General features: G+C 38.3%; 1 protein-coding gene across 1 annotated transcript; it reads left to right on the forward strand.

Annotated features, from left to right (window-relative positions):
• The first annotated feature begins 13,364 nt into the window (after positions 1-13,364).
• On the forward strand, positions 13,365-14,099 carry LOC109402127 (C-type lectin domain family 6 member A). Its single transcript, XM_019674749.3, has 2 exons — positions 13,365-13,524; positions 13,584-14,099. The coding sequence occupies exons 1-2, from the start codon at positions 13,432-13,434 to the stop codon at positions 13,941-13,943; spliced, it is 453 nt and encodes a 150-aa protein (XP_019530294.3). The 5' UTR covers positions 13,365-13,431; the 3' UTR covers positions 13,944-14,099.
• The last annotated feature ends 1,436 nt before the right edge of the window (positions 14,100-15,535 follow it).

Raw genomic sequence — 15,535 nt, forward strand, 5'->3', positions numbered from 1 at the left:
CCTAAAAAAATTTTGCTTTTACCAGAGGAATAGCGGAATCAATTTAAGACACAATAGCTCAGACAGTTTCCAAAATAATTGTCAATGAAATTTTTCAAAAAATAATGCAGATAGAATTCAGAAGAATATTGCCTAAGGAGTTCCCAAAGGAATTCCCGAAGGAAATGTTCAGAGTAATTGCTGAAGAGGATTTCCAAAGTAATTATTGAAAAGGATCCAAAAGAAATTGCCAGAAAAAAACTTTAAAAATTCTTATTTAAAAATGTAAAAATTCCTTAAAGAATCCTCACAGAAATTCATCCTAGAAACTTTACTGGGATTCTTTCAATTAATCCCTTAAGTATTCTTTCAAGGTTCCCATCAGGAATTTTTCTATTGAAACCTTTGAATATTTTTATGCCATAATACCTGTTACGCCAGGATCCCCTTCTAAAACTTCTAAAAATGTTTCTTACGCTTTCATCAAGCATTTGTTCCAAGTGAGGAACTCTAAGAACTCTTTCTTGAATACCTTTTGCGATTTATCTGGGAATTACTTCAAAGACTTCTTAACAGATTCCTCCAAGATTTCATTCGAAAGTTACTCCGCGAATTCCTTCAAGCGTTACTGAAGGAATTTCTTCAGTAATATGTGTTCCCAAGAATTCCATTAAAACAATCTAAAAGATTTCCACAATCGAATCTTTTGCGGCTACCCCAAATAATAACTTAAGCAATTTTCCATGGGAGTCCTTTGGGCATTCCTTCAAGAATTTTTTTTTCAAGAACTCCAATGCTTCAAACTTTTTTTTAAATACTTTCAAGGATTTCTTACGAGTTTGTTCAAGCATTTCTTTAGTTATACCTGCAGGAATTTCTTCAGAAATGCTTCCAATACTTGCTGTACGAAATCGTCCAAAGATTCCTTAGGCGATTTTCTCAAGTCCTTTTTCACAATTCGTTTGAGAATCCTTTAAGAAAGTTCAGTAAAGGTTTAATATTTTTCTACAAGGTTTTTTTTTCTTTGTCACGGAGCAAAGAATCGTTCATGAAATTTTCAAAGGATTTCTGCATAAATATCCTAAGGGGGTCCTACAGAAATTCCCCCATGACCTCCTGCAGATTATCCTCCAAGGAAATAAATATGATTTTTTTGAAGATTACACTGCTCGACAAAATTTTACAAACTTTGGTGTTATCCCGACTAGAAGATTCTAACAAAAATATGACATTATTATAACAAACCCAGATATTTATAACTCATTGTGATATAATCAAGTTTCAACATCTTTGGGGTTTAAAAATATTATATATTAATTATATCATATTATGTTATAAATGTTGTTTAATAACTCATTGTGAAATAATTTAGTTTCAATTACTTGACATTCAGAAAATCATTTTGTACTATTGTATCAAAATATGATAGGAACTAGTTTTCTTGAAGCTAAAACTTATATCATATTTTGTTATAATATTGATCAGATCATAACAAAATAGGTTATTATTTTGATAAGACCGGTGTAGTTTTTGTTACAATTTTAGTTATTTTAACATCATCCTGCACCTAGTTTATGACATAATAAGTTATAGAAAAATGTTATAACATCATAACACAATGTGTTATAAACTTGATAGGTTTTTCTAGTCGGGATGGGATGAGAAAAAAAATAACTGGGGTTCGGGACCCTAGAAGTGTCATAGTGAAAGAATTTTTGAAAAATATTGGACCGGGCCTTCACAGTTCAAAACCGAGAACTTGGTGTGTTCAATTGATATGTGCATTAGAACGTGCCATGCATATTTTTAGGCGTTTTCAGTATTTGGGTTAGTTACTTTATTGTCTAACGCCTAAATATATGAGTAGCGTGTTTTAATGCACATATCAATTGAACACCTCAAGTTCGCCATACAAACTTCGGTATTGAACTGTGAAGGCCCGGTCCAATATTTTTCAAAAATTCTTTCACTATGACACTTCTAGGGTCCCAAACCCCTGTTCTTTTTTTCTCATCCCATAACAAAATTTGGTGTCGAACGGTATTATTTGTTGATTTGAGAATTTGAGAGGATTTTTTTTGAGGATTCCATCATTGCTTTCTTTGGGAAATAATCTAGGCATTTCATCATTAGTTCTTCTAAAAAATTCTTTAGGAATCCTTTACGTAAATCCTCAAAGTACTCCTAGTACTTCTAGTACTACTTCATAGTACTGTAGTAACCATTCAAGAATACCATCGAAGATACCTCCAAAATCAATCCAATAATTCCTTAAGAATATATCTTGGAATTCATCTTTATTCTTCAAAGATTCCTTTAGAAATTCTTCCAAAAATTTCCTGAAAACAATTCTACAAGGGTTCCATCGGGAATTTCTCCAAAATTTCTTTAGAAAATCTTTAAGAAAAAAGGATCCATTCAGGTATATGCTTAAAGCATCCCAAGTAACACACATGTTCTATAAAAGTTACGACAGCGCAAGTTTTGGTTGTATAGAAGTTTATTTTACGTAATTTCAACACAATGTTAGAATTACGTAAAATAAACTTATATACAACCAAAACTTGCGCTGTCGTAACTCTATTATAACATGTGTGTTGCTTGGGATGATCTCAGAAATTCATGAAATATATTTTCCATGAGGAACTCATGCATGATTCCTTCTAGGATAAATCTCTAAAGGAATTCTTTGAAAAAATCCATAATGTTCATCTGAAGGATTGCTTGAAAGACTTCATAAAATAATCCGAACAGGTGACAAATGCTTGAAGAAATTCCCAAAAAATATCCTTGAAGGATTTTTTTAAAAGTTCCTGAAGAAATGATTGGAGGAGTTCCTGAAGGAATCAAGTATTCATAAATCAAAACTTAGAATAATTTGTGAAGCAATCCCTGAAAGTTAATCTTAAAGGATGTTTTGTAGAAGTCTTTGAAGTAATTGCTAGTTAAATCATAAAAGATGTCCCCGAAGGATTTCCCGCCGAATCCCTTCAAGGAATATAAAAAAATGCTTTGAAAGAAATACTTGATGATCTAGTTGAAATACATTGATTGAACTTATTTTTATACAAGAGCAAAAAAATTATAATAATGTTCAGATCTTAATTTTCAAAAATTGGGCCCCTGAATTTCAGCTGCTACACAGATCGAAAAGATAGTGTAAATTTCTGTGACATATGATGCACATGATTGGAGCGTGGGATTTCACAGAAGTTTACATGAGATGTCATTTAAATCTCATGAAATATCATGTAAACTTCCATTATATGTCATGTAATGCAGCATGATTCAGAGCATTTACATGACATATAACACAAATTTACATGATATATCATGTAAACCATTATAACTGGAAGTTTACATGAATTAAATGAAGTTTACATGACGTGTAAACTTCATTATTTTTATCTGTGTACCTTAAGCTAAGTCAAAAGCTACGTTTGGTCCTGAGGTAGGGATATCAGGGACGTTTTCACAATGCTCATGAATTTTACTTCCATATCAGTTCTGAATTTCGTAAAATTTAATTTTGGTTTCTAGCACATTTTTTTCTTGGCCCCGTAGGTACAAAGAGTAATCATCAAGCTAATCAAAACTAAACTAACTAAACTATTGAATAAAGTGAGCACATTTACAATTGTTAATAAGAGGATTTCAAATTAGCCATTTGTGTGCCCATTCCAAAAACCCTTGATAATCACCAAGGGGCCCTACAACCTATCAGCAGATCTGCAAGTATTGAACTTACAGGAAACTTTTGCTTTTTAAACCTAATTGTGCATTGGGGTCATTATGACTCATATAGGCACGCTGACCCCATATGCTACGTCAGCGTAGAGAGTGTCTGCTATTTCACGAAGATGGTTGAAGAATTTTATTCAAACTAGTGTTAAAAACCTTCTCTGATTATGGGCCCCCCTGAACTAGGGGGCCCAGTGCGGACCGCCTCCTCCGCACCCCCTTGCTACGCCGCTGATTCCAAGGTGATCTGCTCACGTTACGAGTCCATGTCGCAAGATTGTCGACGAGTTACGTCAATAATTTTCGTATGGTGACTCCAGAGAGGAGCTGACCGAAACTAGTTAACGACGTCACCTACTTCAACTGATTTGTTACATTCCAGCAGAGATCTGATTCCACTATAGCTACCCTCATGCCTCGCCATAAGAATAAGACATTTGTGAGCCACTCCTAACTCATTCTCCTGAATACTTCTCGGTCGTCGATGGAAACTTTCCAAAATAAGTAATATACCACAAAAGAAAGCTTTCCACTCCCTCACATTGACTGGGCGGGGAAGCAACGAACGTTTATGGATTGCTACTTAAATCAAAATAAATATTTGTCGGTTCGTGCGTCGAATGAAATGTGCCTCATTTGGGTCTCACACCGGCATCGGTGCCGCCGGTAGTGGTGGCGACATTGAGCCTCTCCTCTTCGCTTCAGTCAGTGTGCCGGTTCTCTGTCGTTCAAACGATACGGGGAAGCTTTGGCAGGCTATCATAACTGTTTACTCAACGCCACTTTTGGCTGTGGACGGTCCGGGGGGTTTGGGACATCCGAGCTCAATAAAGACGTTTGGGATATTACTTGAGTGTCCCATCCCAGGACCATCTTATAACATGGCCGCATCGCGTCCTCGGGTCGGGTCTAGTGGGTGTCGGGTCTTTTGAATGTAAATAGTCGATGGAGGCGATAAAAGTGTGATTGAAAAGTCCGGTCGGTCGGCTGGATACTTGGGAGAAGAAAGCAGATTTTCTCACGTTCCGGCGATTGATCTTTTCTCGATGGAGAAAAGATGGACTTAGTCGGAGACTCTCAGACTAAGAGGGATGGTCGTAAATCGGATTGGCAAAAGATGGAACGGCTTTTCCCCGAAATGAAGATTGAAGGTAGGCTTGGGTTGGCTATCTGATTGTTAACAGTAGTGGTTTGGCGCCGTTTTTTTTTGAATGGGTATTGATTAATAAGGTTTCATCAAACTTTGAAGTCGACACGTATTACGAAGGATGAAGCAATTTTACTTTTGAATAAATAAGATGGGTTCGTCATCAAATGAAGCTCAATCAGAAATAATACCTACAAGTATTTCAAGAATTTGGGTTGTGGGATCAATTGGGCAAGGGCTTCTACTTTGGTCAATTTCCGCTAAAATTTATATAATTTTATTCCTATTGACTATATTTTTTGACTTGCTTACCGTATCATCATACATTAAAACAAATTTGGTCATTGGCATGGAAAGCTGTCAAAAAACAATTGTGAAATTTCTAAAAGAACTCTAAGCTGTGCAGCAGTTTTGGTCCTTACGGGGATGTTGCGGCAAGAAGAGTTAATGTGATTGAAATGTCTTATCAGGTATCATTAGGTCCGCTCCAGAGGCACGTTCTCTTCCATTTGAAAAAATGTGTGGCATAAAACTTTGTGAAATCTAGGTCATTTACGATTGTTCCACAGAAATTTGGTCACTAAAAATCTCACACACATGACAAACATCCTGTCCATATGCAAGGACGTGCCCGACTCAGTATTCCTCATTCAATTGGTTCAAGCGAAATCAATTAGTAGAAATTTTGTTTGCTCTTCTGTTTCGTATTTTTTTCCCTGTTTTTTTCTTACGTACAACCCGCAATTTGATCCACACACACACATGGGCACATTATTCAGTGGGGGTATATCCACACGTGAGGGATTTGATTGCCGGTTGCTGGTAATAATGGCACGTCGCAGCCCTGACATGTAAGGCGGGTTGATGAAGAACCAAAGCCAAGAAAACTGTGTTCGCACAGAGGCTCCCTGTATCGGCAATAAGAACAACTGTTCCAGCTGGGGCTCTTCATGGTCACCGCTCTGACAAACATCTCCCGGACGGCATAGGAAATCAAATGAAACATTTGGCGTCAATTTGCATCGAATTCGACAACGTTGTTCACTGAATCCACTGAGGCGCAGCTTCAAGGTCGTACGTGGGCTTGATACAAGGTGGAACCCGCACTGTCTGCAGATGCCATTTGAATAGTTCTATTCTTTGAACTCTGTAAGAATTATATAGGGTAGACATTAACTTCGTCATAACATATGCGCTAATTTCCGTCATATCAGATGGAAAACAGAGAATAATTAAATATATTGTAACTTCTTCTTCTTATTATTTGTGGCTCTACGTCCCCACTGGGACTTGGCCTGCCTCGCTTCAACTAAGTGTTCTTTGAGCACTTCCACAGTTATTAATTGAAGGCCATTGCATAAATTTGTATATTGTGAGGCAAGTCAATGATACACTATGCCCAGAAAATTTTCCCGACTGGAACAGGAATCAAACCCGCCGTCTTCAGATTGGCGATCCATAGCCTTAATCACTAGGCTAACTGGAGACCCCATATTGTAACTTACCTTTGCCAATGACTCCTTAGACGGAAGCTAAAAAGATGTAGACTATCAATAACCTATAGACACAGAGAAACAGCCGTCACACTCCACTCGCCTCCCATCTAACACCTTTTTAACGGCGCACAGTGGAGCACCTAGTACATCAAAACTGATCAAAATTATTTTGACGCATTTTCACAACCCAAATGCAACCCAAATTAGTAATGAAACGTATTTCATAGTTTTCGTATTTTTTTATTTCGTCTTTAGGGTGACCAATTTTATGATTGTAAAAGTCAAGATTTTTCAAAACTAAAATTTTTCAAAAAATCACAACTTTTGAACCAGTTGACCGATTTTAAACTTTTTTTTTTTGCTTGAAAGCTGTTGAGTTCTAGTTTTCAGCAAAAATACGTTCAGAGGGCCAAATAGTGTTTTAAGGCAAATAATATCATATAATAATATAATTATCACGATTTTTTCAAAGTGTTGCAACTTTCGAAATCGGAAACATCCGGAAGGTTTTCTTTCTGCATTTGAAAGAGGAACAATAGTTTTATCATACACTAAACGCAGATTTTCCGGAAACAGCCGGAAAATCAACTTATTTCATTTTGAATGTACGGTAAAAGATTCCATCAAATATTTTTTTTTCAATATTTTCATATATTGTATGTAAATTCAACGTTAATTTGTTTGGGTTTCAAATTAACAGAATAACAGCATTAACCTTCTTTAACAAACTGCATTGTTGAATTGATTGACTATCAATTTCATTCACTTTGTACGGTCAAAACTAGCATGCGCTGTGAGTTATATCAAAGAAACGGCTAAACTTCAGCTTCACTTAACCTCTTCTGATAAGCGTAAACAAAACATTTGTACACTGCTTAGCTGTCAAACGATTACACGATAACTACACTTGGCAATAACACAACGGAAAACCCAATTACTTCATTTTGAGTTTTTCCACTTATGATCAGGTTTTGATGTGATTTACTCCAATGTGCGGCGGCGCAGGTATCGTTTTTGCTCCTGTTTGACGTTTGCTCACTATCACCAGCTAGTGGTGGTTCGGCCGATTACAGTACGATTAGCATTGGATGGTTGTGATTTCGTAACGATGTTTTTCAATGAAATTTGTTCTAAGTGTTACGTCTGTTTCACTGGAAATCGAATAATTAAGGAAAATTTCATGTTTCAATTTCACTCTCCTTACGGGTTCACATTTTTCTTGTTTTGTATGTGCCGAAGGCAACCGCACCAATGCAGCTGCTAGCCGAATAGGAAGCAATCGGTGAAGTACTAGATTAAAAGTAGTGAGCTGGATTTTTGTATGGTGAGATGATCAATGGGGACACGTTCGGTGTAGTACTAGATTTGTAGTAATGAGCTGAATTTTTGGAATGGTGAGAAGGTCAATTCTCCGTTTCTGCTATGAAATGGTGCAAACAGCGTGGGTATTATGCCTAATTTGATGCTGTTTGAGCAAAACTTTGGATAACTATGTTGTTTTTGTTGCAAGAAATGGGAAAAACAACAACACTGTTGCCCAAAATTTTGATCAAACAGCATCGAATTAGGCAAGGATTCATAATACCCACGCTGTTTGCACCATTTCATTGCAGAAATGGAGAATCGACCATCTCACCATACTAAAATTCAGCTCATTACTACAAATCTAATACTTCACCGATCTGTCCCATTCTCCATTTCTGCAATGAAATGGTACAAACAGCGTGGGTATTATGATTTCAGAGCTGCATGAAATTCTCCGGGTCCGAGGAAAACAACAGAAACCCGTTAGAGAAGTGTTGGCAGGATTTGATTTGGTATACATGAACCTGATTTACCAGTTTTTGAAACGTGTTGATGTCAGAGTTTGATGTAGTACGTTCCTTGTTTTCGTTGTCCGCCTTTTGGTTTTGTTGTTCGCCCCTGTCTGTCGTCACCCCCCTTCCGTTTGCCCTCTTTTTGTCGTTGTCTACCGATAAAGTCCTTTCTTTTTGGTTACATTACAGATATGGACAATTGTCCCATCAATGTTTTAGTATAAGTTAGTAAATAATTTAGTTTTAAACCCATAAATCCCTCCTTCCCAATTTTATTTTATTTTATTTTTTCAATCCTTAACCTCGAAACAGCCGCGAGTACTTCGGCTTCCCAAACTAACATAGTTTAAAAACAGTAATAAATTGTAAAATGTAAAACCATTGTGAAAACAAAAGATTTCGGCTCAGTTATGCCCATGTGGCGCCCGAGCCTTCCAAATAAACGAATAAATAAAAAAAAAGATTTCTTACCTAATTTGATGCTGTTTGAGCATCAAATTAGGCAAGAAATCATAATACCCACCCTTTTTGCACAATAGGACAGATCGGTGTAGTACTAGATTTGTAGTAATGAGCTGAATTTTAGTATGGTGAGAAGGTCAATTCTCCGTTTCTGCAATTAAATGGTGCAAAAATCGTGGGTATTATGGTTCCTTGCCTAATTTGATGCTGTTTGAGCAAAAGTTTGGGTAACAGTGTTGTTGTTTTCTCCATTTCTTGCAACATAAACAACATAGTTATCCAAAGTTTTGCTCAAACAGCATCAATTTAGGCAAGAAATCATAATACCCACGCTTTTTGCACCATTTCATTGCAGAAACGGAGAATTGACCTTCTCACCATACAAAAATTCAGCTCATTACTACAAATCTAGTACTACACCGAACGTGACCCATTTCATTGCAGAAATCTAGTACTTCACTGATTGCGTCCTATTGTTCTTCATCACCGTTAGATTTACACTTCCCCAGATTCACTTATTTAACTATATTCCAAATATTCAGTTCTGCAACTTCTTTTTCCAATACTTATTCCTGCTTATTACTCACTCGCTGCTCATCCCACACTCGTTATTCCTCATTTTTCACTCATCACTTCTTCTCACTCCTTGCTCTTATTTTTTCATTGCTAGGCATGTAAGAAATGGGTTCACTTTTCATTCTTCACTGTTCATTCCTAATTGAAAGAGAAATGAGGAATGAGGAGTGAATAATGAAACTCCTCGCTTCTCGCTTTTCACTGCTCCACACATCTCACTATTCATTCCGTACTGCTCACTCCTCACTTTTCATTGCTCATTCTTCAATACCACCTTCTCGTCAGTACCACAAAGGTCAAAGAAACAGGCCAGAACTATTTTCATTAGTTTAATCAAAGTCATATCACAGAGAACAGACGTCTACACTTTACTTTCTGTCTAGTGTAATACTTTGTAACGGTCATTTCAGAGTATGTCGCTATGCTCCCGATGCGTGGGGCCAGCGTCCCATCACTTCAATTGTTGTTTTGTCATTTTTATTTCCAGTGATCGCCGTTTTTGGCCGTTTGGCTCTCGTGTCGCTTTGTGGACTAGTGTATTTTAACGATGGACACTGCCATTGTGGGGTCAAATCGACTTTATATGTCGGGCAGTCTCCGTTGGTGGCCGATTTTGACGTATTTTTAATCGAGATTAAACAGCTTTTCTACAGTATGCGGCAGGAAAAAATGCGAAAGTGTTTTTCAACTTCAAACCTCATTTTCGTCCATTTGACATTAACCAATCTATGTTTCAACGTTCCATGATCTATAATAGGCTAGTTTTCTGAAAAGATAATTAAAAAAATTCCCATTTTGGTCACTAACCTTTACAGGGCGGCGCCTGAAGATGAAGACAACCAGAATTTTCAAACCGCAGAAAATCGCACAGGTCGCTAAATTTCGCATCTGATAAAACAAAATTTTTGATTTTCTCTCCAATATCATCAAATATATGTACTTATTTCATCTGGTATGTGAAACTACATGGCTCTGGATCAGTGTGGTCTGGTTGTTCATCGAATTTGAGCTAATTTTGTTTCTGTTATAGTCATTTTGTTTAATGACCATTGGGCGCGCAGTTTATTGATATCCGCTTATTAGGCCTACATTATCACATGTTAAACATCAAATGTGTTCATTTTTATTTTTCAGTGCTAGAATACAGACATTGACTGATACACTGTCATGAAAAAATAGTCATATATATCCCATATTTAGCGTGTAATAGTGCCTTGAACTTTTCGCATTTTTTCCTGTCGCACCCTGTATGTGGTTATATGCGATCTAGATATATTATATGGTCTATTGCTTGTTTCAAAACGGGTCTTTTATGGAGCCCTTGCCATTCAAAGTTGCGGTAGGCCATGGGCGCCAACTTAGGGGGGCAAGCGAAGCATGGTTTTGCCCCTCCCCCCCAATATATAACGATTCTTCGATTTTCCCATACAAAAAATAGAAAAAAAAACCAGGCTTTGCCCCCCCCCCCCCCCCCAATTATTGTTGGCGCGTCTGACGTCTATGAAAGATCTGTTTATTTTGTCAACACAAACAACTTTCTCGAAGAAACCAACTCCCTATAGTCCCACGGTCAAAAGTTAGACGCAGACAACACCTTTACTAATACTATTATAAAAGATCAAATATCTTAAAAACACCAGAATTTACCTCTCCAAAATGTTGACAGTATTGCCTAGTATTGATTTGTATTTGCTGGAAATTTCAGGTTGCGTTTAATTTAAATTGAAAAATCACAACTTTTTTTTTGTTTTTTTTTTGTTTTTAATTTTAAGTGTTAATATTCCACCAAATCCTGTCCAAAAGTTATTATTTGACACATCTTCATCAGAAAATATTAAAAAATTACGATTTTTCGTAAAAAAACACCAAAATAAGCTCAAGGAACCACCACATGCGGGGCACCACGCACGTCAACCACGAATAGATGTACCGTAGATATTTTCTAAATTCCTACTTAGAATTTTGAAGGTCTCCCCATTCTTCCAAAAAGTGAGGTCGTACAATTATGCGTATATGTGTTTTGTGTCCTGATTTATGTAATGATCCCTTCCTACTAACAAAAACTCCTTCCCGTGACAAATGTGGAGGGCACAGTAGTTTATACAACCTGTAGTAGCAACGGTTGCCTAACTAACATTCCTACCAAGTAACATATCTTACAATTAGTGAAATAGACTAGAAAAGGTTCTTGAACCATCATAAAACCAAAACAAAATGTAAAAGGTTTTATGACAGTTCTCAAGACCTCTACAAGACTATTTGGTCATCCAAATGTTATTTGGGCTCCCTTTTCCCGGTTGACCGCAAAGACGTGGCCGTCGCCGCTATCGACCCATCAAAGTTGATCCAGTTTCGGAACGTGTACAATTTCGCTAGCTCTGGCCAATCACGGAGTACCAACTACGAAGTGTACGGTTACCAATGCTCATGATCGTCCTGAAGTTTGTTCGCAACAAAAACGTTAGGATTATTTTGGCAATGATTTTTCATAAGGGCCTAACTGACTTGATTGATTTTTCTTCGTCGATTCTTTCTTTCGCTAAAAGCTTGACCAATATAAACTAAATCATAATTTTTCTTGTTTCTATTCTTCATTACACCAACAAAGCCAGCTATGAAAATGTTTGACACTTCACAGGTCATTTTGGCAGAGCACACACATGCACGAAAAAGACGGATTATTATATTTTACTTTAGCGATCTTGTTGCCGACCTTTTCATGCTCATGTTACATCTGTCAAAATGACCTGAGAGTTGTCTGTCATTTTGAGGTTAGGTTCGTTGGTGTAATAATAGCAAAAATAGCATGATGAAGTCGTCTCTTTCAAATTTTAACCAAAAAATCTTTGGCTACCTCGGATCCATATTAACGGCAGACAACAACTATAGTCGCTACATAGGGCACTGCATGAAATTCTCTCCTTCTCTTTCACTTATACAGAAATGTTGTAAACAACAAGGCCAAGAAACTCCAAAATCCAATACAAAATCAAAACAATGCAGTGCCCTATACGAAGGCGCATCATCAGTGAAAGTCGGGCCTACCAGTGTTGGTAAAATCACACTCAAGCCTCACTCATGAACCACCCTTGCGTGAGCAAAACTGCGATTCTGAATAATTTTGTCACGCGCGAGATTTTCATGCGAAATCTCGCTCTCGCGAGTCAAGCTTCGAAAACTCGCTCGCTTGTAAAACGAATCCAAATCAATTTAAACGACATTTAATGTTATAACATGCAAGATATGGTGTCATTCTATCAACAGTTCGTTGTAAATAATAACCAGACCGAGAAGTAAAGGAATGAGTAAAATCATGAGTAAACTCATGCTTGATTTTTACGGCGGTGAGTTTGGCGAGTCATGAATCGCGCGTGAAAAAACTCAACCATGAGTTTTGAGAATTTGAGTATTTACCAACACTGGGGCCTACTATGGGCTCCACAAGAAAAAGATTCACACACGCACCAAATGCACCTTGTACAAGAGGCTGGTAAGACTCTACGGGCACGAGTCCTGCACCAGGCTCTAGGAGGACATGCAAGCACTCGGAATGTGTTCGATCGTCGGGTGGCTAGGACCATCTTTGGCGGAGTGCAGGAGAACGGTGCGTGGCCGTGAAGGATGAACCACGAGCTCGCTGCACTCTACAGAAGGTCACAAAAGTTGATAGGGAGGATACGATGTATTGAGAATGCTGGACAACAACCCTGCAAAGCTGGTGTTCGCAGAGATGCGGATGGAACAAGAAAACCTGGCGGACAGCGTACAAGCTGTGTGGACCAGAATGCAGAGCGATCTGGCAAACGTGGGACGCGGCCGAGGATGGAGGACTGCAGCCACGAACTTAAAATGATTTTTATATCCTTTCGATGTAGGTTTGACTATTTTTCGGCTAAAGTGCCATCGATCGTTCATAATTCCAATCGCTATAAGTTGAAGTTCAGAAGTGTAAAGCCTGAAAGTATTTAGTTCTAAAAAGCGAACAGCTCTACTGCGAGCCATTCTATGCAAAAATGATAGTTTCTCCGAGCGACACGCTGTATACTGAAAGGCAGAAGTAGTGTAATTCCAATGATAAAAGTGAATTATAAGCTGTCGGAAGCTGATGTTTGATCGCATGATAAAAGGCGCATTCTTCTAGCGTGTGCCACTCTTATTCGCTAGTTGGTGCAGGTGATAAGAGCCGTTCTAGTTAAGGATTATTGCGAGAAAAATGTTGGCAAAGTTTCTACTAGTGTTTATTTTTACTAATGTAATTTTGCACGTTTATTCAGCTGGATTTTCATATTATGCCTCACCCTACAAAGTATAATATATCTTCGAATAGTTTGAATTGAACGCAAATAATTATTATCCATGTTCCAGACAAACTGGTTTGCCGCGGTGGAGACCTGCAATCGGATGGGCATGCGATTGGCCGTTCTAGACACAGCGGAGAAGCACGAAGAAGCCGTCCATTTTGGTAAGGTGGTTAAGCCCCAAAGTACGCAATTCTTCGGATTCTGGCTGGGGGCAAGTGACTTGGCCTACAAGGGTGGCAGCTTCATGTGGCACGATTCGGGAAATTGGGTGCAGTTTGCCCGCTGGAACCCAGGTGAACCGAGCGGAGGCAGTGAACATTGTGTAACGCTGTTATATTGGCCGGAAGCTAAATTCAACTGGACCTGGAACGATGCATCCTGTGAAACGACTCTGTGTGCACTGTGTGAGCCAAAAGTGTGCTAACTATTGATATTCAGTTGTTCCGAACACTTCAGATCAGGAAACAGAAACAAAATATCGTATGTTTTTCCACGTTTCAAGTAACCAGTATCGGTGAAAGAAACGGTTTTGTCAACTCAAACATAGTTATATGAAAGATAATGGACTATATCTATCGCATTACATGGTGTCCATCCTTTGTTCGTAACTTTCCACCTGTTGACGGTGCACTCTCATCGGTGGTTTAATTTTCCAACGACGATGTCGACGACGGTGATGCTGCATGACTCAACAACACTACACACTTTCTTTCTATGGTATCACATTTCGGCGATGATGATGACATTGTACTTTATAACAACTCAACAAAGGAAACATGTTGCACTATTTCTTGGAGCGTGAATATTATCGAACTTGAGAACACCGCACCCGGGTCGTTTGAGAAATTGTTTTTTGTTTCTTTTCATGAGAACTTGAAAATCTTTGCTTCGGAATATAATTTCAACACCAGTGCACTAGGTTCCATTAAGACCTATTAATGGGAACACAATATTAAATTTGATTGAAAGACAATCTATTTACAACTTTGTCACATAATTTTTTACTTTCTTCTCAATTTTGTGTTCAAAAACAAATACCATCTGTCATAGCCTGGCTTGTTTTTTTTGGAAACCCCGCTTGGGATACTTGGAGAATCTCCTTCAGAAGTTTAGTAGAATCCTCTCAGTATCAATGGAAAAAGTCTCTAGAATTTTGATGAAATCTTTCTAAGAATTAGGATCCTGGAAGATTCTAGGAAATTTTGGTAGAATCTTTTTAGGACTCTAGAGATATTTTTCTTGGGACTCTATAGGAATCTTTTTGAAGATTTTCGGAAATCCGTCCTAAAATTCTAGAGTCATCCCTCTCAGGATTATAACTTTGGAGGACTTCCGGTAAATTCCTCTTGGGATTGTGGAAAAATCCTTCTCAGGATTCTGGGAAAATCCCTCTCAGGACTCTGGGAGAATCTTTCTCAGTACTCTGGGAAAATCCCTCCCAGGACTTTGGACTCTAGGTGAATCCCTCTCAGGATTCTAGGAGAATCTATCTCAGGATTCTAGGAGAATCCCTCTCAGGATTCTAGGAGAATCCCTCTCAGGATTCTAGGAGAATCCCTCTCAGGATTCTAGGAGAATCCCTCTCAGGATTCTAGGAGAATCCCTCTCAGGATTCTAGGAGAATCCCTCTCAGGATTCTAGGAGAATCCCTCTCAGGATTCTAGGAGAATCCCTCTCAGGATTCTAGGAGAATCCCTCTCAGGATTCTAGGAGAATCCCTCTCAGGATTCTAGGAGAATCCCTCTCAGGATTCTAGGAGAATCCCTCTCAGGATTCTAGGAGAATCCCTCTCAGGATTCTAGGAGAATCCCTCTCAGGATTCTAGGAGAATCCCTCTCAGGATTCTAGGAGAATCCCTCTCAGGATTCTAGGAGAATCCCTCTCAGGATTCTGGGAGAATCCCTCTCAGGATTCTAGGAGAATCCCTCTCAGGATTCTAGGAGAATCCCTCTCAGGATTCTTGGAGAATCCCTCTCAGGATTCTAGGAGAATCCCTCTCAGGATTCTAGGAGAATC

This window comes from Aedes albopictus, chromosome 3 (assembly GCF_035046485.1).
Source record: "Aedes albopictus strain Foshan chromosome 3, AalbF5, whole genome shotgun sequence".
Taxonomy (NCBI): domain Eukaryota; kingdom Metazoa; phylum Arthropoda; class Insecta; order Diptera; family Culicidae; genus Aedes; species Aedes albopictus.